This window comes from Sphaeramia orbicularis, chromosome 4 (assembly GCF_902148855.1).
Source record: "Sphaeramia orbicularis chromosome 4, fSphaOr1.1, whole genome shotgun sequence".
NCBI classification, from domain to species: domain Eukaryota; kingdom Metazoa; phylum Chordata; class Actinopteri; order Kurtiformes; family Apogonidae; genus Sphaeramia; species Sphaeramia orbicularis.
Window position 1 is genome coordinate 44,729,158 of NC_043960.1, and position 25,500 is coordinate 44,754,657.

At 38.5% G+C, this 25,500-nt stretch overlaps 3 protein-coding genes across 14 annotated transcripts; 1 reads left to right on the top strand and 2 right to left on the bottom strand.

Annotated features, from left to right (window-relative positions):
- Positions 1 to 250: 250 nt before the first annotated feature.
- On the bottom strand, positions 251 to 11,527 carry olfml2ba (olfactomedin-like 2Ba). The gene is made up of 8 exons (XM_030132815.1): positions 11,069 to 11,527; positions 10,683 to 10,946; positions 10,372 to 10,479; positions 9,218 to 9,403; positions 7,591 to 7,816; positions 4,460 to 5,374; positions 3,459 to 3,635; positions 251 to 999 (listed from the first exon to the last, which is right to left on the bottom strand). The coding sequence occupies exons 1-8, from the start codon at positions 11,231 to 11,233 to the stop codon at positions 386 to 388; spliced, it is 2,655 nt and encodes an 884-aa protein (XP_029988675.1). The 5' UTR covers positions 11,234 to 11,527; the 3' UTR covers positions 251 to 385.
- Positions 11,528 to 11,854: 327 nt separating this feature from the next.
- On the bottom strand, positions 11,855 to 18,459 carry LOC115418389 (torsin-1A-interacting protein 2-like). Of its 10 annotated transcripts, none has more exons than XM_030132841.1 (8): positions 18,322 to 18,459; positions 17,579 to 17,761; positions 17,385 to 17,474; positions 17,214 to 17,297; positions 13,877 to 14,071; positions 13,618 to 13,755; positions 13,334 to 13,498; positions 11,855 to 13,224 (listed from the first exon to the last, which is right to left on the bottom strand). In XM_030132841.1, exons 2-8 carry the CDS (start codon positions 17,616 to 17,618, stop codon positions 12,464 to 12,466), a joined length of 1,473 nt encoding a protein of 490 aa, XP_029988701.1. In that variant the 5' UTR covers positions 17,619 to 17,761; positions 18,322 to 18,459; the 3' UTR covers positions 11,855 to 12,463. The 10 variants fall into 10 exon arrangements, with proteins under 10 accessions (XP_029988701.1, XP_029988704.1, XP_029988703.1 ...); XM_030132844.1 differs by having other exon boundaries at positions 17,214 to 17,294; positions 17,385 to 17,471; positions 17,579 to 17,669; positions 18,322 to 18,450; XM_030132843.1 differs by having other exon boundaries at positions 17,385 to 17,471; positions 17,579 to 17,669; positions 18,322 to 18,450.
- Positions 18,460 to 18,480: 21 nt separating this feature from the next.
- On the top strand, positions 18,481 to 23,755 carry LOC115418386 (torsin-1A-interacting protein 2-like). 3 transcript variants are annotated; one of them, XM_030132835.1, is made up of 9 exons: positions 18,483 to 18,705; positions 18,875 to 18,976; positions 19,064 to 19,198; positions 19,474 to 19,578; positions 19,991 to 20,095; positions 20,819 to 20,959; positions 21,238 to 21,360; positions 21,590 to 21,643; positions 21,739 to 23,755. In XM_030132835.1, the coding sequence occupies exons 1-9, from the start codon at positions 18,633 to 18,635 to the stop codon at positions 22,515 to 22,517; spliced, it is 1,617 nt and encodes a 538-aa protein (XP_029988695.1). In that variant the 5' UTR covers positions 18,483 to 18,632; the 3' UTR covers positions 22,518 to 23,755. The 3 variants fall into 3 exon arrangements, with proteins under 3 accessions (XP_029988697.1, XP_029988695.1, XP_029988696.1); XM_030132836.1 differs by having other exon boundaries at positions 19,480 to 19,578; XM_030132837.1 differs by lacking the exon at positions 20,819 to 20,959 and having other exon boundaries at positions 18,481 to 18,705.
- The last annotated feature ends 1,745 nt before the right edge of the window (positions 23,756 to 25,500 follow it).

The following is a 25,500-nucleotide window of genomic DNA, read 5'->3' on the forward strand; positions in this document are numbered from 1 at the left end:
GATATGAACCACACAGGTTCTGTGGTATATGTTGCAAATAATATTAACATAACATAATGTAATTAGAATTTTGTCCACAAATGATTTCTTGGTAGAGTAAGGTTTTCTTGAGCTGGTACTTAAATGTGAGTTGTACCAGCTTTATACCCATTAACTTATTCCGACACCTTTCTGTATTCATTAATCTCATAGGGCTTTTGTACAGTTTTACAATATATACAGTACAACTTGACATGTTGACTGGGGAACCAAGGACATTTTTTTCTGAACTGATAAAAAAAAAACAATAAAAATAATAATCCCCATACATGGGCTGCCATGTGGACTGATCTACAATCCACTTCAATGCAGATTAACCTCTAAAATTCCTACAGTCTAACTGTTTCTAAGGCTCTACATAGGCAAACTTAATGTTGTATGTGACTTGATGTCCATTGTCCCACGCATACAGCACACCCTCTTTGGGATTGTAGTCAATATGTGTTGTGTAAGTGTAGTTGTTGGTGAATGGCATTCTGGGTATCATCTGTGTGTTAGTGTGTGTGTCAAAAGCATATTCCAGGTTGGCATCCCTTTGGTTGTAGCTGTCAACAGCATACAGGACACCGCACACGATGAAGCAGTTCCCATAGTGATGTCTCCTGAGCCCCGTTCTCCACGTGGTCTCCCTCTGCATGGTGAGGTCTGAAGGGTTCAGTCGACTCAGAACAATCACTTCCTGTAAGAAGCCTTCGTCGTCCAGCGCAGGGTAGATGATCCACAGGCCGCTCTCGTCCACTGCTATGTCTATGTCCGAGTGACTGCGCCACTCCCACGGTGACGACGACTCCTCAAACAGGGCGTCGTGCAGCATCGTCCAAGCAGCAACGTAACGCTGACGTAGATCAAACTTGATGATGTCACGAGAAAAGGCGCGGTTGTAGTAGAAGGCCCCGTCATAGACCACATGACCTGTGCCGATCCAGTTGTAAGGGAGCTTGTAGGAGTTGGTGAAACGGCCTAAGAAGGATAAGAGGAGATGAGATTAATAAAGAATACAAGAAAAAAAAAAAAAACTACATCAGCACTCTGACAAACAGGACAAACAAATCTGCACATTACACCTGTTTTAGCTTCTTTACACTGGTTCCTCATTGGTTTTAGGGTTGATTTTAATAATGATAATAATAATAATAATAATGCATTGGTTTTATATAGCGCTTTTCTACGTACTCAAAGATGCTTTACAATAAACAGCCTAGGGACAAACACACAGCAAACAGCTAAACAGATTCGGAGTTAATACTAAATGGCAATCAAAGAACAAATACAGAGACAAAAAAAGAAAACACATGAGAGAAGAATTCAGTCATTGCTTTTAACCCTTAATCGAGCAAGTGACTATTTTGGTAATTTCTGTATACATTACGAGGACAGTGACAGCAGCAGTTCCAGTGAGGACAGTGAGTCAACAATCTCAGGTCCAATGTGGTCTACAGGGTCTGTAAGGTCCACCTCTGCATGAACAGTGAGTGTACCTGCTGTGTTAGGTACCATGAAGTAATGGTACTAATGTAAGGAATGATGTTCAAAGGGAGAATGTGGATGTGGACAGGGGTCTGGATCAGCACTTATGTTGGTCTAATGTTCTAAAAGTGATGTTCTAATGTTCTAAAATACATGTTCCTTTCACTTGAATTTCCCTCGGGATTAATAAAGTATCTATCTATCTATCTATCTATCTATCTATCTATCTATCTATCTATCTATCTATCTATCTATCTATCTATCTATCTATCTATCTATCTATCTATCTATCTATCTATCTATCTATCTATCTATCTATCTATCTATCTATCTATCTATCACATGTTTTTCGTGTATTCTTTACATATACTTCTTGTATTTTTTTTTTTGCTACTCATGGGTAAGGAACCAAATATAGTAACTTTATTGACTTTGATTTTCTACATAATAAAAAATTCACAAAAGTAATAAAGTCTTGTTATGTCCTCTAATAAGGTTAGAGGACATCTACTAAGGTTGAAATTTTGAATTTCAGAGTAATTCTGTGAGTGAACTATAAAGGGTTAAAGCTCTTCATGAATTGACTCCAGACTAGATTTGAGACTTTTTAACTCAGTATCAACCTCTGCTCAATCTGTGGTCCTTGGGCAGTGGTCTTCTTCTGTACCAGTGTCCAGGATGAAAACTAAAGGGGGTTGAGGGAGACAAAGTCTGAGTCTCTTTTGAAGTCTTTTCTGAAAATACACTTACCAGAAAGTGTATCGTGTTTTTTTTTTCTGCTGAGCTTCTTTTTCTGTTTTCTCTTCTTGCATTTCATCAATTTCTTTTTAAAGCTCTTTGTACTTTGTATCCTATAGATAAAGACTATTATTAAAAACTACTGCACTGTAGTGACTGAACTGGTGACATATTTGAGCCAAATTAAATACATTTTTGGAGTTTTTGGTAGATTTTCTTTTTACATTTTGACATAGGTATTGGATGTTTGGATATCAGGGCTTTGAGGCCTTAGTGGAGGTAAAGCTCTAGTACATGATTTGTTCCAGAATGTGATGGGTTCATCTTGACATCCACTAAGTTTCAGGTAAATCAGTGCAGTGGTAACCTTGCTGACCGGGGGCCAAACAATATCCACTGTGTTTGTCGTTGCATCATAATCTTGAGTTATGTCTGAACATGTTCTGTGCTGTCACAGCGACCTTGACCTTTGGCCTCCTAAACCGAATCTGATCAAGTCTAAGTGCCAAATGTATAAAATCAAAAGGGGCCACACCTACCAAGGGACAAAAGATAACTTCCTTGGTGGAAAAACAATGAGACAAATTAGAATTAGAGAAAGCTTTGATTAATCTCAATGATGTTTACTTCTATATTTTTTTATTTTGGAAGGGCCATGTTCTGTAATATAGGTTCTATCAAGCACACCTCTCTTAACATTGTGACGCTTTAGGGTTTGGTATTATTTTGATTATACTTTTTTTTATATAAACATGCCTTACATTATGTTACATATTTTTTGGGCATGTACATGTGTATGTGCTTACATGTACATATAATCTATATGGGAATGTATGTTATTTTACATTTTATATGTATATGTGTACGTTTGTATTTATATGTATGTAATGTGTGTGTGTGTGTTTTTTTTTTTTCCTTTTCTGTTTGTGATCTTTTGTACCTATGTTTAGGTATATGTTTGCGCATTACAAACTCTCAGTTACATTCATATTGTCCATGGTGATAGGTGGCTTGTTTTGTTTGTTTTTTTGCTCTTTTCTGTATAAAAAAACAGTTTTTATTGTCTTGGCATCTTTTTGCACTATTGCTGTAAAAAAAACTCAATAAAAATTACTTTGAAAAAACAAACAAACAAACAAAAAAACATGACTTGCTTGGTGGAAAAACAATGAGACAAATTAGAATTGTAGAAACCTTCGACTAAAATCTCTCACCTTGTTTAAAAACCTCCAGGTTTCGGAACTCCAGGAGGTTGTTTCCATAATAGAAGTTTGTGACATAGATTTTGTCATTGTCAGACTTTGGATCCTTCATCCATGCCCCCTCAGTCCTGCCGTAGGTGTTGTGAGTTACCGGTTCTGAAATAGTGGCTAGCGTGTCCTTGCAGTCCCCTGTGAAACAACCAGAGAACAACGGGTGAGGATGTAGAAACACTTTAACATCATCCAGACTTTCTGTGTGTGTCAAGGAGTCTGAAAATAATTAGAGGCTTTGTTACAACCAGCTTGGATCATGGAAAAGACTAGGCTGCCATACAAGAATTTAATTATTAGAAAATCAAAGAGGAAAGATTTCTTTTTTGGCACTTTTTAGGTTCTTAGCTCTTGCTTGGCATCTGTTCTTGCCAATCACCCTCTGTGGTGTTTTTCCCAGGAATTTTTAATAATGATTGATGGTGATGATTAACTTTTTTGGGATATTTAGAGCTGTGCAGGTGATTGCACCCGCCACGTCCACAACTGACAATAGAAAATACAACCAAAAAAAGTCACACATGCAATGTTTGACAGCACCACCTTTGATTTTAATTACAGGAGACATTCACTGACATCTTTTTTGTCACATAATGCTTATGTAGTGTCGCAATAAGGTTCATCATATTTTTTCCATCCATAGTTGCATTAACTCTAACTGATGCAGGAAGTGTCCTCTCATGTCTTTAACATCAAAACGATTGGACAGTGCCAGGATTGATCAGGATCATCAGGCTTGTGACAGAATGGTTGAAGGAGAATGAGACATAAAAAAATATGATGAACTTTATCCTGACACTACAGAAGCATTATGTGGCAAAAAAAGATGTCAGTGAATGTCTCCTGTAATCAAAACCAAAGGTGGTGCAGGCCGGACAGTGTATAAATGCTATTCTAAGTTCATCTCAATGAGGTTTTTCTTGAATCATTAGGATTGGTTTGGACATTTAAAACCTATTTACCAGGTTTCCTTGAAGGAGATTCCTCTTGTCTTTGCATCGGCTCATCTGATTCCAAGTGTCCGTCTTTGTCTTCTTCCCAGCTGATCTTGTATTTCGGTTGGACTGGGGTTGTAGTGGTGGTGGTGGTGGTGGTAATAGTAGTGGCAGTGGGTGAAGAAACCATGGCCACAGCTGTAGTTAAAGGCAGAGTAAAGTGCGGAGTCAAAGTGTTTGGTCTGTTTGTGGTTGGAATGGGTTCATTTTCTTCTTTGGGTGCTTTGGTAGCGGCCTGCGTGAAGGAGGCTGTAGTTGGGTTTACAGATGCTGAGGTCGGGGCAGGGTACGTGGTAATGGTCACAGGGGCAGTAGTGGCAGCATCTGGAGCCTCAGTGGATATATTTGGTCTCAGGGTGCTTGGATTAGCTGCAGAACCACCAGCGGTGGTTTGCATTTGGTCCTCCAGGTCCAGGTCAGAGTCATCCTTCATGGTGGTTCGTGTCTGAGTCTTCGTAAATGCTGTAACGGCGCCCTTCGAGGTCGTCTCTCCAGGGGGTTGGGTTATGCTTGTAGTTGTGGTTCTGTCTGGTTCAGCTGTTAAAGGAATCAGCCTCTGTGTAGTGTGTGGGGCGGGTGATTTGTTTTTCTGTGTGGTGGTGGTCGCTCCAACTGTGACACTTAGTTTTTGGGGTTTTTCAGTTTGTGATGTTGTTTCCATGAGGTTAATATACTTATTCTCAGCTTTTATGGCGGGCTCAGTGTCTTTTGGTTTTGTCGATTGACTGGTCTTTTTGGAGTTGTTGAAAGGCTCTGCTGTCTTGGGTCGAAATGTTCTAGGTCCTGACTTCACGCTGGGGCGAGAGACTCTATGCTGAAGAAGATTCTCCTCAATGAATAGGTTGACTGGGCCATCACCACTAAATCCATGATACTCAAAAACTGAAGAAAGAAAAGAGGCTGAAATTAACTTAAGGAGAGAGGACTTCAGTTATGATGTACAGTGAATTAATGAACTGATGCAGACACATGATCAAGTGTGTGATTTGTAAACATGAAAATTACAATGGAAATAGTTTGGCAATAATTATTTTCATTGTTGATTAATTGGAAACATTGTAATAATTGGAAAATTATGCCTTTAGTCCAGTGTTTTTCAACCTTGGGGTCAGGACCCCCCGTGGGGTCATCTGGAATTCAAATGGGGTCACCTGAAATTTCTAGTAATTGATTAAAAAAAAAAAAAAAATTACTAATAAAAAATATATGGTGAGTTGACAGAGACAATCCCAATCCATAAAAGACATGACGAACTCTGAAGCTGAAACTGAAGCACTGTGGTACTGTTTTATTGTGGTCAGTTTCAGATGCTGCAGCTCTTTCATAATTCATAGTTTGAGTTCTTGTTTGTTCAGTATTAATTGTCAGCCTTGTAAATCCAAGCTGGACTGACTGTACATATCCTGACCAAGGAAAATAAAATTCTCACTTTGTGCAGTAATCTACACCTGGCTTTTCTGCCTCCATCCATAATAATATACATTATATAGACTAAATGTCATCTAAAATTAACGTTTATTTGCAACATAGTCTAGCAAACTATTACATGATCAAAAACAAATTAATTTTAGCAAAACAAATGTCTCTGTTTTGAATGTCTGGGGTTGCCAGAAATTTGTAATGTTAAAATGGAGTCACGAGCCAAAAAACGTTGGGAACAACTGCTTTAGTCTTTAAAACAGGGGTGTCACACTCATTTTAGGGGCCACAAACAGCTCAACAAAATCTCAAGTGGGCCGGACCAGTAAAATAACAACAGTGAAAAGTAAAATTACATTGTGAAAATGTGAATAACATAAAGAACCTGAAATTTCTTAGGAAAAATAAATGCAATTTTAACAATATTATGCGTCCGCTTATCATTTACACAAGTTAATTTTAACTAATAGATTGCACTGGATCTATAAATGTACAAAACATTTAGTAACAAGCAGAACATTGTTAAAATTGCATTACTTCCCGTAAGACCTTTCAAGTTGTTCATATTTGATCAGGTTCTTCATAATTTTTGTGAAAGGATAGTTTCAGGGTTGTAAATATTTTTTTGTAATTTTACTTTTTTACACCAACAGAAAGAGAACAATTTGGAGTTGCCATTATTTCTAGGTTATTATGATAGTGTTCTACTGGTCTGATCCACTTCAGACCAAATTAGGGCTGTTTGTGACCCCTGAATGAAAATAATTTTTACAGCCTTGATTGCTAGTATTTTCAATGCCATTTTTGCATTTCACAAATTCATCCCACGGGCTGGATTGGACCCTTTGGCAGGATTTAGTTGCCAACTAATTGAATAATTGAATAACTGTTGCCGCAAACGAACAGTTGAATCCAACCCAGTTGTAATTACATGATTCAACATCAGGTCCTATGACGTAGTTTTAATCTACTCCTTAAAACACCTGGGTGGAAATATGACAAAATTACTGATACTTTTAAAGCATAGTTTTGAATTAGATTATTACTGAGTAGTTGCACTGCTTTAATATGCAAAATTTAAAGCAAACCCACTGACTTGATATTTACTACAACTCAATATAAATTAGTTTTCTTTGCCAAAGTCCAGCTCTGTGGAAACAAAAGAAGAGAGTACTGGAAAAATTATGAAACCATTGGTTCTGCTATTTATAAGAATGTTGTTTATTCTACAAACTACAAGGAAAACTTTACCCAAATCCCCCAAAATACTGTTAATATCACATTAATCTGCAGAAAATTACAACTGGTCAGAAGAACATATAAGTCATCCCAGCGCAGTGTTTTCAGGTGACAAAGCTACAACCAACCAAGCTAAAACAACTTCATGTTAAATACGACTCTGCCATGTTGTCTTGTTTTAACTTCATAATTCATGCATCTCTCCATGCTTTCCACCAAATCTTCACATTGCTGTTGGATGTTTCATGCGCTCATGATACAAATATAGCAGCTCTGCCTTGTTTGATGACTTGTGACCATCCGTTTTCCTTGTGACAGTGATGTTTTCAATAGAATTAATGTTAGGAAACTTAATTTAATTATTTTTTAGAGGTGTAGTTTTTTCTTTTATTCTTATTTAAATCCATTCTCTTAATGCTGATCGGGGGGGTTGAACTTACAGTTCTCTCCTGGCTCTCCATCATCTGCTACCATTGGATCCGGCTCTGATTTATAGAAAGTCATTCCTCTGATGATCATTCCACTGGACCCGGTCTTCGACACTGGAGAAGACCCCTGGGTAGCTGCATTTTTAACCTGAGGGCTGACCTCAATGATTTCAACATCAGATTCATGTCCATGTAGAAAGGACTGATTCTCCTGGATGAACTTCTCTTCATACTTGTCCTGTTAATGGACAAAAACAAACACAACTGAGACAATGATCCTTTTCTAAGATTATAAGATCTGGTTTTGAAGATGATTAAAATTCTCTCTCAGTTTTATTAATGCAACCAAAATGTATGTATGTATGCATGTATCTATAGTAATCCTATAAATACAGAAACTAGAAGAAGAAGAAGAAGAAGAAGAAGAAGAAGAAGAAGAAGAAGAAGAAGAAGAAGAAGAAGAAGAAGAAGAAGAAGAAGAAGAAGAATTTTCAAATAAATGAAGAAGAAGAAGAAGAATTTTCAAATAAATGAAAAAAATTTTTTTATATTCTACATCCTGTACATCAACTGTTAAAGATTACATAAATGTTGCATGTTTCTATAATATTGCATTAACTGCTCACACATCCACAGTAATACATGGTACACAAGGCTAGTCAGTTAGCTTAACAAGGTAAGGATGATTACCAAAAAGGTTCATTTTAATTAAAATCTGTTTTTACCAACATTACAGTGATACGATAAAAACATTTAAAACCAACTAGATAAATATTTCTGATAACTCAAATCCTAATACCACAAAATACAGAGAGAAAATATAGTTACTGTGCTAGACTACATGGAATTTACAGGATAGTAATATCCATTGCCTTTTGCCTTGATAATCTGTCCAAGCAAAAGCAAAAAGAGGATGGATCCACTGTTTCACAACTTAAATACACTATTGAAACACGAGAATATTACAACTGTTTTAAAAGTTAAGAATATAAAAACATAACATACTTTCTTTTTTATGTTGATTCATGTTTATATTTACTGATGAGTATTTCAGAGTGAGTGGTTTTCTGTTGTCATTATACTGAGGGAAGCATTTTGTAAATATCTTAATATTATATGTCATATTATTAGTCTAATCCTTATCACATCAAGCAGCACAACCGTTATGTTCTCTGATACTAAACAAACTCTGAAATGGTACACCTCATTTAAAATCATTACAAAGATGAACTTTTTTTTTTTTTTTTTTTTTTTTACAATGTATGTCTTTTATGTGAACTTTCACTCTTTATGTTAATGTTCCAGCCATGAGCATCTTTTCCATTACTGTTGTGTATTTATTGTGAAACAGCAAGTAAATCAATAACATAGAGTACATTTAGCTATGATTTCACTTCATACATATTACACCTTATTTTTCAGAACTCATTTTCTTGTGCAAACAAGTAACAAGTAAACACAAATTATGCCCTGTACTAGAGTAACCTTATCTTATTCTGATGCATGTACATAACCTGGGGTTATTTAGTAATTGCTATGTTATTATAGTACTGCAAAGAAATGATGCCCATTTACTTTAGCTCCACATCGCTGACTCTATATTAACCCTGTGATTTCAGCACCATGATGTCACACTTACGTCTGGATTTTGATAAACCGCTGCCCTGCCGACATCACTGAGTGTCTTCTTGTCCTCATGCTGGGGAGGAGGAGGAGGAGTAGAAGGAGGAGGAGAGTGGGTGGGTGGACTTTGAGTCCCATCAGGCTGAAGGGGAGGGCTCGGCTGGGGCTTCACCTGATCCACAGTCTGGTTCAGAGAGACCACCTTCATGCAGTCAACGCATGAACAGATATGGACTGTCAGTGCACTTCGTTTAGAGGTTCATTCCTCAGTGAGCTCAAACTCCACAGGATGATGGAAAAGTCTCTGCACTCCTTCATCCAACTGCCAATAAACCTAAAAACAGTCCCTAAGGGAGGATTTCATTTGACCCACTAAATCCACCCATTCTTTCTCAGTCTGAAATTTTGAACATGTAAAATGTTGAAAATAATATAATTGCTTTTGGGATTCGATCCTCTGGCTCCCATATCATAGACTGTAGGGTTAGTTCATGAGCTTTCTGTCCACATGTACTTGAGGGCGCAAATGTATACATCCAAGGCTCTTCTATCTTATATTGGAGGGGGGTCTACTGTGCACACACCATTTATGATGAGAGTCTATATGGTAAAAGGAGTTCAATCTAACCTACACTAAAGTCTAATCATGAAGAGACAACTGTCTATTCAAGCAGCATTTGGGTCTGAATGAAAAACAAACAGGCAGTCACAGAAGGTATGGAATGCATTATTATAGAGAGGGAACCATAGAACTGCATGGACTGAGTATTAAATATGTTTGAACACAGCCAGTGACTGAGTGAATGACACAAAGTTTCCAATCATAGGCCTATACTTCTACTGTATCCTGTTGTTTCTAATTTTAAATGATTTGGAATGCAATGGAATTCAAAGTCTTAACTGAGGACAAACTTATTAAAACCAACGCTTTGCTTTGGTTCCAAAAGTGTTCACATTAGTGAGGTTAAACTGTATTCATTTTATTAATGTATGATCATAAGAAAATACAGTTTTATGTGATTTGAAGTATTTATTCTGTTCATTTCACTTCAGCCCCTTGAACCCCCACCGGGGCTCTGACCCCGGACCCCACCATTCTCCTGCACCCCCCTTTCTATTTTTCCTGGATCCGCCACTGATGTAGACTATATTTGTATTACTGTGTTGTACCTTTTCAATGTGATCCATGCGATCCAGGAGTTTGCTGGTGATGGAGTGCAGCTTCAGCAGATCCATCCCATAGAAGGAACCCTCCAGCAGCTCCAGAACAGTGGACAGCTAGAGGGATCAGGTAGATGCCGTCAAAAAGCTTTGCCGTTTCAAGACATCACACACACAACAGGCCAAGGCCATCCACAATCTGAACCTGATGTCGTGAATTAAATGTGGAGTTGATGAGAAGTAATATCCACGTCCACAGAGAATCAAATGTGATCCACGAGCAGAACCCATCAGGTGTGTTCTAGCTGATGCCACTTCACCTTGACATGGTCTTTACCAGCCTCTTTAAGTGTTTGCATCCTGAACTCCCTGTCGCAGGGGTTGACCGCAGACGGAGGAGCCACGCACACGCACTTGCACTCTGGTCCAGACGTGATAGTCTCCACAGTGTAGAAGTCCTGTGGATGCGCGTGTCCTTCTTCGATCCGCCGACACGCGCTCCTGCTCAGGGGTCTGACAACACATTTACACCGACAGTCAGAACCTTCCGAGAGGGCTTTCACTTTGTCATAATCACCCAGCAGCTACAAAGAGAAAAGGATGCACGGGTTTCCATAACAACACTCCAACTGACACGTGTGAATGCGTGCGCACCAAAAGATGAAAGATGAACTAAACAAGGACAAGAAAGAGGCTGGTGTCTCACCTTGGACAGGAGGCTGTCCTGTCCGTCCATGTCCTCCTGCACTCTGTCCCTGTGTCCTGCCCCGGGACTAGGGTCCGACTCGGGATCTGCAGCCCAGACCTTTGGCACCGCAGAAGCCCCAGGAAAAAACGCACAGCATGCGATGACAACGCATAACTTATCCATACTATGTGTGTGTGTGTGTGTGTGTGTGTGTGTGTGTGTGTGTGTGTGTGCGTGCGTGTGTGGCTCACAGAGACTCTAACAGGATGCAACAATGGATGCAAAGCAGGCACAGCCTACTGATGAATTTCACTGCCAAGAAAATGTCATAGCCTACTCTGGCTCCGAAATCAGAGTTGTATCCAGTCGTGGAATCTGACAGTTGAATTAACATTTATGTCGCGACATCCTCACACTGACTGTCCCAGTGATCCTGGTGACTATAGAGGAGAAGAGCCGAGCAGTGTGTGTTTGAGCACCGGCATCTGCATCTGCAGGAGGATGACAGGAGGCGGACCTGGGCCCGATGAGGCGGACCTGGACCCGATGAGGCGGAGTTCAGTTCAGCCGCTCCTCAGACTTAAACCTGATCAGCACCGTAAATACACCCCATGTACAGATGTACTGAATTCAAATGACAGCCCCAGTCTGTTAGTTCACTCTAACATTCAGTCAACGACTATTTAAACCCTTCCTGAAATAAAACTACCAGTAGTTGCACGACTCAGGCGACAGGAGGTGATGTGTGTGGATGTACTGCCCTCTGGCCGCAAATGTGTTCACTCAAATAAAAAACACCACAAGTATTGGAATAAAAATGTTTAATTGGACTTAAGGCACATTTCTTGTACTTTATTCAATCTTCATCCAGTAGTGAAATGTAGCTACGTGTTTATGAAATAAATCAACATGAGAAGTTGACTTAAGGCACGTGGTGCCATGAAGGTTAAAAATCTGCAGAAATATGATCTATTAACAGAATAATTCTGATCCCAAATCAACTACTATTAATTGCAACTCTAGGAGAAAAAACACATTTTAATTTAAATGATTTTTAATATTTGTAATATTTTACATTAAAAAAATCTACACACATTATACAATCCACTTAAAACCCAAATTAAATGTTTTTCCACTTGGAAAAACCGTCTCATCAAAGACTAAAACAATAAAGTGCCACAGCGCTTTTGACAGATGTTCTCATGGTGAATATCCAGATCTTTTTACAAAGTTCATAACTGCCTGAATTGTATGTTGTACTTATCCTTGATGCCATCACCTGCAGTGAGCTGCATAATTAGTTTGGTAGATCCATAAAACCTCCAGCATGATGAGGCCTGAAGTGAGAGATCTCATATATATGTGACAGTGGTGGTTTGTCAGAAACTAAACAGGAGTAATGAGTTCCATCCCCTAACAGCCTTTCTGTTCAATCCCTTCCTCTGCTGCCACTGGCAGGATGAGGTGGGAAATGCGGCTCCACAGTCCACCATACTTGTCAATATCCATCTTGTCAAAGGCAGTGGGGTGGCCATGAGAAAGAAACTTCTTCTGAAGGTGATCATCCACCATTTCCTCCACTGCACTCAACCGAACCTTGGCAGGGATCTCCTCTTCTCCGAGCAGTATTGTGAAGATCAAAAATGTTTTCTTATAGGCAGCGTTTTCATGGTCACAATAACGGTAGAAAATCAGAGTGGAGCCGGGAGGTAGCTCCTCAAAGCGGTGAATGACAGCCACAGGTTTGTCTCCTTCAAAAGCTCCCTGCAACTGACTATCAATGTCCAGCTTGACCTGGTCACTGTCCTGACTGGCTTTGCTGACCCCATCAATGTGGAGAACAGAGGCGTTAAGAGCAGTGGAGAAGGCGGAGGCCAGGCCCTTCGCTAAGCACCGTAATGTCCTCTCAGCTTTGAGGCCGGCGGTCAGGATCAGACTGACAGGCTCTGTGGGATGAGCAATCTGGAAGTGCCTTTGCAGGTGGATCTTGCTTCTATTCCACAGCTCAACACGCTGGTTGGGGAACTGAGTCTTTACTTTTGTCATTTCCCTGAGGAACACATCTATTTGTCGGACATCCTTTTTCTGAGGTGGTGACTCATGTAGCAGGAGCTGTTGCACCAGAATGGCAACAAGGATGACTATAACAACTGGGATCCAATATCTTCTATGTCCTGCGGAGACGGATGCACATGTCATTTTAAGATAGTTAAATGTCTTCATGAATCAGAAAGAATAAACAAAATATATATATATATATATATATATATATATAAAAATTACCTTCAAGATTTTTAGCAACCTCTGGAACAATAGGTTTTGTCTCTTCCTGAGTAATAGGACCAACCTCTTCAATGACTTGCTTTCTGAGTGTTGTTGTTGTGCTGTTGTTTGAATCCTTTTGTTTCTCAGGTGTTTCATCTTTCTCAAGTTCTTCTTCTTCATCATCTGATCAAGTAGAGAAAACACAACAAACTAAACATTAATGGAAAAAAAGACACAGCACTGACTCCAAAATGCAACACTGCCACAGTAGGTAATTCTTTTTGGAAAACTCAACCTTCTACCTTTAGACATAGCCTCTCCAGTGTCTTCCATCTCAGGGGATTCTTCATTTTCTACAGAGGATAGTCCATCTGTTTGGTCACCCATGAGTGATGAACAGGCCATTTCTGTTGTTTCTTTATCCCCACTTCCATCTTTATCTAAAATAACCATCAATAACATATATTCATTATTTCCTTACTGCAGTAAAATGGTAAAAACATGCACATCAATTCGACAAGTGATGCTCTCGATTGTGAAAACTCAGATTATTTGTAACACCTGATAAAGGACCCTCATCCGAATGTTTGTTAGTTGTCACTGCTGACTCATGTAGTGTCTCTCCGTTTTTATCCCCATTATCCTGTTCTTCAGGAGAAGTGTTGTTTTCCTGTGCATTCAAGACACTGAGTTCCTCTGAAATGTCACAGGATCCTTCAGTAGAAGGCACTGACACATCCTCAGCTGAACTGCTGCCTAAAAGCACAAAGACAAATAAAGTGTCACTTAAATACTAGATCACATCTGGTATGGTATGGTGATTACACCATCTACTCATTCACCTTCATCTACACTCAAAGGATTTAAAAACACACCACGGTCATTGTTTTTTGACTCAAGATTCCACCCAAAAACCAACTTCTGGTGTTGAAAATCTGAACACTTTCTTTACTCACTGTGAGAGTATTGAAGAATTGGTCATAAAAATCTTGTCTTATATTATTTTAAGTTCAAAATTGAGTGGTGCCTTTTTAAATCTTTTGAGTGAATAGCTTCAACTATGCATCTCAATAGAATGTTTCCTTATCAGCATTATGTTTAAAATGCAATATCTCAGAATCAGCTTGACAATGTGGCTTCAACTATGCTGCAAACATTCACTTGGATTCAAGGATGAAGCGATTACACTTTAGTGGCCAAAGGTTTAAGCATTAAGTCACTAATTAAATCAACTAAAGGTGGCCAAACTAAAAAGTCTGCCTCAAGTTATTAGTAATGAGAGAACTGAATGAGAGGTTATGATGTAAGAATAGCACATACATAAGATGGATTGGACTTGGGGTTTGCGTAGATATCTGTCGGTAACGCTTTACAAAAAAAAACTGTCAAACATGTAGGATACTTGGAGTACAGCACAGAATGTAACCCCCAATAACAGGGCTCAAAATTAACTTTTTGACCTAGGAGCACTGTGCTCCTAACCCTAAAAAGTTAGGAGCACAGGCTAAAATCTAGGCGCACTACTATTATATAAAAAATTTGGAGAACAAGCAAAACTCTTGGCCATACCAAGTAATATTCCTATATGTATTTAAGCAATGTTAACAACCTAGAATAAAGTATTTGAATAGAGTATGAAAGAAAAAGCTTACATTGACACAGGTGCAAAACAATTGTCAATGTGTGGTATATACTTTAGTTGGTTCTTGGAGAAAAAAGACGAATCACACCATTATTTGCAACAACCAACTTTTTTATTTCATGGCCTAAAGGCCCTTAGGGGCCGTTTACACGGCGTCGGCTTCAGTCGACTCCGGGAAGATTTCATCGCGGATTAGCCTTCTGTTAACATGGAAACGGTGCCTAGAGTGCCTGAATTCGGAAACTTTTGATACCAGGGTCCAGGGTGGAACGTTATCGATACGCTCCGCATTCCAGCTCCGTGTTAACGCGAGTTGGAGCGTTCCGGGGTAAAATATGGCGTCACCGCATGCGCGCGCAGCCAAGAACCGCCAGTTAACCCACTCCGGGCCAGTTGGTGGCGGTAATGCGCCTCCAAGGTGGTTTGCCAGCCTCTATGACACAATAAAGCTGCAGAAAAAGAAGGAACAACCACAACAACAATGGCCGGTTTCAGAACAACATACGTGTTGCTAACTGTGCTCAGCTCGTCTGTCCAGACAAAGAAGTCCTGCGTCTTTGTACGACCACTCGCCATTGTTGTTTGTAAATAGTTGTCCGCCTCCTCCTCTTCTTCTTCTTCTCCTCCTCATTTAAAGGCTGTCTAAACCGGAAATTGTTTGTGCGCAGGCGCCTGTTTTACCACCACTGTTTCACTACAGCTCTACATCGCCAGCTACTGGTCTGGCATGGCCACTACAGTGTATTCAGCCGTCCTCGCGGACTCATGTTAACGCAGATCGTTATCATAGCGGCGTCGTCTTAACGCGGAATGATTTTATAACGCAAAGGAGAAATCTTTGCGGAGTGTTGCCGTGTAAACGTAACCTAGTCACTGTGGTCTACACCACGCCTGAAGTCAAGTCTCCTTGACCTGGTGCCCCTTAGTCACTGTGGTCTACACCACGCCTGAAGTCAGGAGATTGTTTCAAACATCGGTGGAGTTATTTGATCCCTTTGTTTATGCCGCCTGCGCACGCGAGGGGCGGGGACTAGATTTTCCGCTTCAATCAGCGGGGCGTGGAGCTTGTTTATTTTCAGCTGACGAGTTACTTCTGCAGCCATTATTCTAGGCGCACGTATTAATTTTCGCTCATTTTTTTATTGGCGCACCGCGCGATCGTAATCTCAAAAACAGTCGCACTACCGAAATTCTCAGGCGCATGCGACCGTAATTCAGTCGCAGTCACGAGTCCTGAATAAACACAGATAGTACAGTCATTAATACATTTAAGTTAAACTTTGAAACAAAACAGTAGAACAAAAAGGGGAAGAGGCCTGAAAGTAGGGGTAGATGCAACTCCTCTGTAACCTCTGTGTAAAACCCAAGACAAATATTCGATGCACAAAGGATTCTAACTTCTAAGGACAATGGTCGCACCACATGATATTTTGTCTGTTGCAGTGCTCAGTGTGTAAGATTAGATGACCCTGGAGTCATAAACTCATGCCGTAGCATGGCTAAGTGACATGTTAGACTACATCTTGTTACCTCTTTGGCGTTTGCGATCTTTCATAACACGTATGAGTAATTAAGACGGCCGTGCTATGGACTGACTGTAGAAAAAAATATGGAAAGGTCTGTCAGAAACCCTAATACTCTGAGAGTCAGTCTCATGTGTCTGAGTTCAGTCTCACAGTAAAAGTGTCTACAGCTTTTATTGTGAATAAATAAGAATATAAGTAGCAGATGTCAGATGAGCTACAGCTGTATGAAGCATTTGTGTAAGGCAATACCTCAGTGAATACACAGTGTCCATGTTATTATTTTATAGATATAGGTGTAGTTTTTAACCCTTGGCCAAGGATGGCGTAAACACTGGTGTGTGTGATACAGATAAGGAACTTACACTGATGCTGCCATACTCATTGTGTTGGATGAGTATTAGTAAAAGCTTAAAATACAACATTGCATCCTCTGAGAGAGATGGAGTCTTGAGAAGTCTACATATTAGCATCTGTATTATCGAATATGTATGAAATATTAAAGGTTGAATAGATTGACTAAAATTTTCCACAAGTAACTCAGGGCAGCTTCTGATCTCTAAGAGGAGTCCTTCCAAATGTCATCCAAAGAAAAAATAACATAACTCATGCTAAGTGGAATAAAGACCTCTACACTTTTTACTATAAAAGCCTCCTCCTGGGTATGAATGTCCAAAAGACTGCACTGAAGTAAACTAAACACAAACATAATAGACGTGAAGTACATACTAACCTTGAACATTAAATGAGTGTGTATCTTTGTCTTGGTAGTTATTATTCTCTTTCTCTGTGGATGCAGGTGGTGAAGTAGAATCTAATAAAGGGGCAAGAGAGCAGATTAGTGTGTAAGACAAACAAATCCATTGATCAAAAAACCTTTGAAAGGATGACTTGATTAGTTTACCTTCAGAGTACTCCTGCTCTGCAGTAGCAGTTTGTGCTTCCTGTTTATTTTCCGAAGGTATGGATTGTATTTCTTCTTTAATGACACCTGCTTTTAGATAAATAATTGCATTACTTGTAGAGTTCAACAAGTTCTGTAAATGTTTTGTAAATCCAGTATCAGAGACCGATCCTCCGTCATAGATAATTCAGTACCTGCCGTCTGCGGGTGGGTATCTGTGCCTTTATCTGCCATGTCTTTGGAGGAGGGTGATTCACTCAAGATGGTGAAAAGGATATTTCATATCTGCATACAAACAAGGACGTTAGTTCAGTCCTAAGTGCACTGATTGGCTTTAGTTATGTTTGGTCTCGTCACGTTCAAAGTCCAGGTTTATGCTGTAAAAGAAACAAAATTGAAGCCAATTTAAGGTCAGCAGTGATGACGTAAAAGAACAAATGTAGCCGAATTAAATAAAAGGTAATTGACAAAAATGTAACATCGTGCACGACTGATACATTGCAAAACTCATTCAACGAATGTAAGTAAAAAAAACTGAACTAACTCAGAAAAAAACATGGCTAATAGCTGACATAACCAGCAGTTAGCTAGTGGTAGCTAATTTATTACCACCCTATTAGCAATAGATACGAAAGAAAACTAGTAATATATGCCCACAGCTATGTGTTGGTTGGTAACGTAACTAGATGGTTAAAGGCATAATTTTTTAAACACATACAATGAAATAATTATTAGGACAATCTACAGTATATGGTTAAGCTAGCTGAATGTTAAGCTAACGAAGCTAACCGGCGGGTTGACGTCCCAGTGCAGTCTTCAGTTAGCACGGCTAATGCAGACTGTAACGCGAATATATACGAACACCTACTCTAACACTTCAATATTATATGTGCACATATCAAAGCGGTTTTCGCCATTACCCCTGAGGGATTCTTACCAAATAAGTCTTTGATTACATCCCTGCGAAATACGGGCAATGACGCTGACGTTTCCCTGTAGTTTCAATTTGGCTACGTGCTCGGATCATGGATATATTATCAACAATATTCTTGCGGAACCTTAAACCGTGTCCGAGTTTCAGTGGAGACTAAGATTAGGGTAGAACTCATTTCCGGACCCTGACGACGTCCTGTCACAAAATGTTTCCCCTCAGGTTAAATACAAGGAAGTCCGCTATAAGTCTGAACGTGATGTTTGGTCGTGTTTAGCTCATGTTTTTAGCATCGTAGTGTTGGGTTGTAAGCACAAATGGACTCCAAGGATTCACAAAATAAGGCAGTATTCCAGTTGAGACGATCGACAAGGCAGTCATCCGTGAAAAGTGAGTAAGCGCTACGTTATTGCTAGCTAGCAGCCGGAGCTTGTATTATCCAACCATACGTAAGTTGTGAACAGACCATGTATTAGAGTAATGGCTTAATTTGAGCCAAATTCTCTTAAAACCTAACGCTAACTTTTGTGTTCTTAAAATCTCTATTATGGCTACCCAGTGCGTGAACCGACTCCCAGGGATCCTATAAAGAAAAGTAAACGGAAGAAGGTGTTAGACAATGAAGCCCCAGATCCAGCTGTCAATGGGTCTGAGGATGAAGGTAGGGATGATTCCGTGTCTTGTCTCTTAATAGGCTTATCCTCCAGTCAGCTTCACTGTAAGTGATGGACTGTGTCTCTTTAAACAGAGTCCCCAAGCAAGAAGATCCGACTGCATCTTAATGGTGCTGGTGACGAAAATGAAATGGACATCCAGGAATCAGGCAAAAGTCAACAGAAAACTGAAGAGCAGAAAATGGATATTGAAGTGGATATATACAGGGGTTAGACCAAATAATAACCACTTTTATGCATATTACGTGCCAGGAGTTTTGACCTGGCAGGTCATTTTTAACCTTTGCTAATATTTAATGGAGTAAGTGGAGAACTATCCATCTTAAATATATTAATTTCTTTATTTTCCGTTGCAGTTGGTTTGTAATGTCATATGGATGTAATCTTATTGTATCATTTCTCACAACTGTCTCACCAGTATCTCATCAAATATTGTTTGTATGTTGTGTGTATGTGGTGGTACATTAATCATTTTTCTTTATAAAAATAGGCATTGCTGGTGATGTGAATCTACACCCCCGTGTAGTGCTTGGTGAGCCCTGCAAATTCAGTCATGTTGTCATTTCAGACAACTTGATAACTCAGAGAGGTATGACAACACTGCAAAATAATTCTCTATGACACTAATTATTGTACATTAATCATAGCTGTGTCCAAAATCCATCACATATTCACAACTCCACACATAACAAACACCAAATAATTATCTAATAGTGAGCAGTGAATTGAGATTCTAGACACTTTTAATTTAATGTATCATTATAGCTGTAAAATGTAGTGTATTGCATTGTAGGATTGTTAACAGAAGTAGCATATACGCCATAGATGCTTTTTTTTGTTCCTTCTGTTGTTGAATAATTTGAGGTGAATTATTATGTGGTGCTTCAGTTTTCATGCTCAGCAATCAGATGGTGAACAGTAAATAAGTATTGTGTACTGTAGTAAATAGGGAGTGATTTCAGACACATACAGTTCACTTAATGTGGCTTGTTTGTTTACAGGTAAACCAATGCCTTCCCTAAACTCTGCATCTCAGATTAGACCAACAGAGAGGAGACACGAAGCATATGCCCCAAATCCTACTCAGATGGAGGAAAAGATCACTGGTATTGTGGACATTTATAGTTCTCAGAATATTAAGCAAGCATGCTGCAAACATTTTACAGTCAGAGCATGAAAAATATTTTAGAAATTTAGAGGTAGAACATTTAAAATCATAGTCCTGAATTAAAAAAAAAACAAACAAACAAAAAAATCAATGTGAGAGAATTTAAGAAAAAAACATCTCTGAGGCATTTTGGAAGCAAAGACAACAATTTAAACAAAACTAAACAATGGAATGGTATTTATCGAAATATAAAACTATATTATGACATTTCTCATTATTGCTTTGTATCCCAGACCTCCGTTAGAAAAGAAACACCTGAATTCCACATGTCCCAATACTTTTGTCCATATAGTGTATCTTAGTATTGCAGTAATCTCTATGATGTCTACTCTGTATCCCAAACAACCCTACTGCATGTTCACATTATTCTCCCACCATAAAGAAGTGTACCAGAACACTCCTATCTTCCTCATCAAACACAAATACGCAGTAGTTAGACTTACAACCAATTTTATATGTGTTTTCTATAACTTTTGAAAATATTAATCCTAAATACATGATTTTACAGAACTGTCTGTTCAAAAGGTATTTATTTATTTTACATTCAGCTGTCAGTTCAGAAGCAGTTGCCTTAAAATGTCAGCTTGTCTCTTGCAGGTGGAGTCTTCTTGTGTTATTTTATCTCCCTACAATTGACTTAATGTGACTTGTGTGTTTACAGTTCAACAATCAAAGAAAGAATCAGGAGCTCCCCCCAAAGTTGCCACTCAAGTAAGACCTTTAGAGAGAAGTCATGATGCACCTGCTCCAAATTTTACCAGTATGGCAGAATACAAGAGGAAGATGGAGGAAAAGATCACTGGTATAGTAGACATTTTTAGTTTACTGAATTTAGTGAAGAATATTGCACTGTTTGCAATGTTGACATTATCACTCAGTGTACGTGTTGGAAATAGCATATTGTATTAAGATATAAAATGTTTATTTGACAGGTTTTGCATTTGGCTACATTCCTTTTTTAATTACCAAATTTTGTTGATTTAAAAATCTCATATCTTGAGAAAAATGTATCTCAGTTGATAACATTAACCGAGCTGAGTTTAGTGTTTCATATATTAACTAATTCTGTCTCCTGTTTAGATACACATAAAGGCAATCACTATGTCCCAAGGGCGTATGCTGCCTCTGATGTGTCTAAAACAACCCGACAACGTGTGTCCAATATTCTACCACCGAAAACAAGTCTCCCGGACATAAAAAAAGGTATTGTCAAGATGGAGCTGAATGATGAAACAATAATGAAAATAACATTTTTTTTTGTTTTTTGGGTTTTTTGTTTAAATTTTCAGTTAAATATTTACAAAGTAGTTCTGTTTGATGAAATGTTCATGTTGAAATATAAGTTTGTAACTTAAATTAACATAATCTTGAAAAATTTGAAATATAGTTGGAATATTTTTTTTCTTGGGTTTAATAAGATGTTCTCATTTAGAGGGAAAAAAGAAAACCGCTGTTAAACCACAAACCTCAGGAAGTTTTTTGAAGGGTACGTTGCAGTCAGATTTATAACATACTCTTTACTCTCATCATTTCTTACAGTCATTACTTTCCTATATTCTCATTCTGTTCTTTTCCTTCCAGGGTCCTTGTGGTATTTATGTCATTTGATTCTCTTGGTACTTGTCAGTTGTGGTGTTTTTCTGGCATACAAGAACATCCCTGTGCTCCAGAGGACTAGGGCTGGTGCAGGGCCTCCACTTCAGTCTGCCAACTCAGGTATATTTATAGACAGACTGTCTCTTCTAGAGGCTCAGTTCCCCAGCCAGCGTCCTGACCTGTGGAAGAGGAGCAAAATCCACCTGCAGAGGCACCTGGAGACGGCCCAGCCCACAGAACCAGTCAGTCTGATCCTGACGGCAGGCCTCGGGGCTCAGAGAACGCTGCGTTGCTTGGCTAACGGCCTGGCCTCCGCCTTCTCTTCTGCCCTCAACGCCTCTGTCCTTCACATTGACGGAGCCAGCAAAGCCGACCAGGACAGCGATGAGGTGAAGCTGGACATCGACAGCCAGCTCAGGGCAGCCTTCGAAGGAGACAAACCTGTAGCCGTCATTCATCGCTTCGAAGAGCTGCCTCCTGGCTCCACCATCATTTTTTACCGTTACTGTGACCATGAGAATGCTGCGTACAAACAGGTGTTCTTGTTATTTACCGTGTTGCTCCCACAGGATGAAGTTGAAGGCCAAAAAAATTTAAAGGAGGTGGAGGAGATGGTGCAGGACTATGTGAAGGAGAGGCTGGTGGGAAATGAAACTGCCTTCAATAAGATGGACACCGATAAGTACGGTGGACTGTGGAGCCGCATCTCCCATCTAATCTTGCCTGTGACATCTGAGAGGGAAGTTGAGCAGAGAGGATGCTGATGAACCAAGAAGGACCCCAAAGTGGTCTGGAAACCACTTTGGATCAGACTATTTGTTCTGTAAGTACTATGACCCCCATTTGAAATAAGAACATATACTTTGTGTGTGGTTATTTTTCACTTGTACAGAATGATACAGTCTGAAATTTCTTTTAATTTCCCTTTGTGTGAGGTTGGAACTGAGTATGATTACATAATAGTAACCCATTTTTTGCCCTTATTCTGAGAACAACAAAAATCCTGATACATTGTTCACAAAGCTAGTGGAAATTTCACCAATATTCTGGTTGTATGCCTCTGTGCACCAACCCCTCCATTTAAAAAAAAACAAAAAAAAAAAAACAAACAAAAACAAATTAACAGATGCCCCACCATGTGAATTGAGCCTCCTTCTTTCATTCTTTTAAATGTGTTTGTGAAAATATCATCTTTTTCATATATGCTCATATCAAAAATCTGTTGCTATCCTCTTTCATAATGTTTTAAAAGTAGATGTTTTTCTCCTTCTGACTAGAAATCTTTCATTTCCATCTGTCTCAACCCCTGGTTAAACCCACAAATTAGATGTGTATTACCAATGCAACGTATACATGTCCTAAGAATCATGACAAAACGAGAAAAAATGTTAGCACATGTCTATTTGAAACTGCTTTATTTGGGGGAAAAGCCTAATTCAGAATATACAGAATGACAGTCCTCAAATTCAGAGCAATAGTGGAGTATTAGTCTATATGTAAAGATACTCTGTTCTATTTTTTTCATTCCACTTCCAAGGTAAGTAATCTGCATGTTGTGATGCAGCTTTAGTCGATAATATTTACTACCTTGATAAGATGTGTTATTTCCTTGCATCAATCTGTTTGTTCAGCAGCTTTTTATCTACATTTCTCATGTCATTAATGGAGACTTTCCATCTCAGAGTGGTTCTTAGTAACTGATCAGTGTTCATCACTGGGAGACTTTCCTGTGGACCTTTTTTTATTTTCTCATTTAATATCTTGTGTGAAATCTACTATACAACTGATGGTTCATGTTTGTGTCTGTTTATATGTCCTGATTACTGAGTGTCACGTTATTAAAGTCTGATATTTACACAGTTTGGTTTTGCACTAAAATGTTAGATTTTTTTTTTTTTTTTTTTTTTTTTACCAATGCATTTAGAGGACTGACTTTTAAAATATTTAGTTAAATTTTTTGTTTGCTGCCTATGTGAATATTTGTGATATATTGTCCTTTTTTTATTTATATATATATATATATATATATATATATATATATATAGTTACAAGATATTTGTTTATGCACCAGTTTTCACAGAAACATTGGAATACTCTTGCAGTGGTGGAAAAAAATTTAAACATGTTGATGATTTGACTTTGTTTAAAAGAAAAAAATCTTTTGACCTAATGTTTCTCGGCAAGTCACAAAACGTGCCTTAAAGTCTCATTTGGAAAAGATAAAACTTTGTAGTGTACTGAAACATTCTTAAATCATTCGATGCTGTATCAAACAAGGTTTGGCTTGTTTTAAGTTTTTTTTTAAAGTGTCTCCTGTTGATATTACATTTCTCTTATAATTGCAAGACAGTTTTAAATAAAGGTTATTTTGATACCTGGGTGTATTATTTGTTCAAACTGTGTGTCATGATTATGTGCTTTAGGCAAAGAATTTATGAGGGTAAAAATCAGACTGGTCCCATTTCTTTGACTTTGTTTTGTCTCTGAGCAGTTTGGCAGTACTATAACCTTTTATAATGGTAGTAAAAGCATTACTGTTTTGGGTTCAGCTGTCAAAGTGATAACAATGGCACTGTGCTGTAGAATCTTTACATGACTGTGTCAGTAATGAACAAGGAAGTGAAAACTTTATCCCACAGTTGGAGATCAATCATTTATAACCTGTTTAGACTGGCTTTTAACCTTTAGCACTGAGACAGTATTCGGTTTGAATCTGCGGTCTCTTATCAGTGTTGTCTCCTATTGTTTTATGCATATTTATGGTGCTTGATTAACCAGTTTTTTTATCTTGTAATTTAATCATGCTTTTAGATGTAAAGCACTTTGGGCTTTGTTATGTTGTAAAGTGCTATAGAAATAAACTTTGATTTGATTTATAAAGCAGTTAAACAATTCTGAATCAGTGCTTCAGTAAGTCATCTGAAGCATGAGTCTGAGTCATGTTTATAGGTGCTTATCCTTTCCATGGAACTGCTAAATTTAGTTATTGTGCCGTCACAGCTTGGAAATGTTTGCTAATGGGGTGAGGCTTCACACAATGTTTTCTATTATGTTGTTTTTGAACAACTTGAGAACTTCACTTGTACATGACAAAATGTAGTAGCTCAAAATCTAGATGTAGTCTAAATATTTTTTTTTTTTTTTTTTTTTTTACTGGGATCTATTATTTTCACACTCTTGATGTTGTATAAGATCAAACCCATCAGGATCTTAGCTCTAAATATTAGGTTGGTGAATGAACTGCAACACTTGACACCAAAGAGCAACAACACAAACAATAATGAACTGTTTTTGAATACTTACTTTACTTATTAACTTAATAACTTCCATATCAGAGCAACAAAGTAACAGTTAATCAGAACAGGCTTTTACACAGAAAAATACATTCCACACAGTTACTGAAAGCATGTACCATTACAAATATTCCTGTTCTATTCTTTGTGATGACTGGTGGTGTCTGGTACAAAGAGATTCAACATTATATGCAACTATATTAATACCAATATCCAGGGACTGAAGTTAGTAAATGGGTCGTTCCTGTTTTTAACTTCATTTCCCGTCATGCAGCGTGGTACTGCACTTCCCATCAACCGTCATGGGCAACGCAACATGATTATAAGGCTATTGTATTCCAAAATGCTTAATATCTCCCAAATATTGGTCCTATCAACTTGCCAAGACATTTCATGTGGAGATGGGACTATTCCCCAACTGTAGGTACCAAATTGGTCAAGTAAAAACATCTTA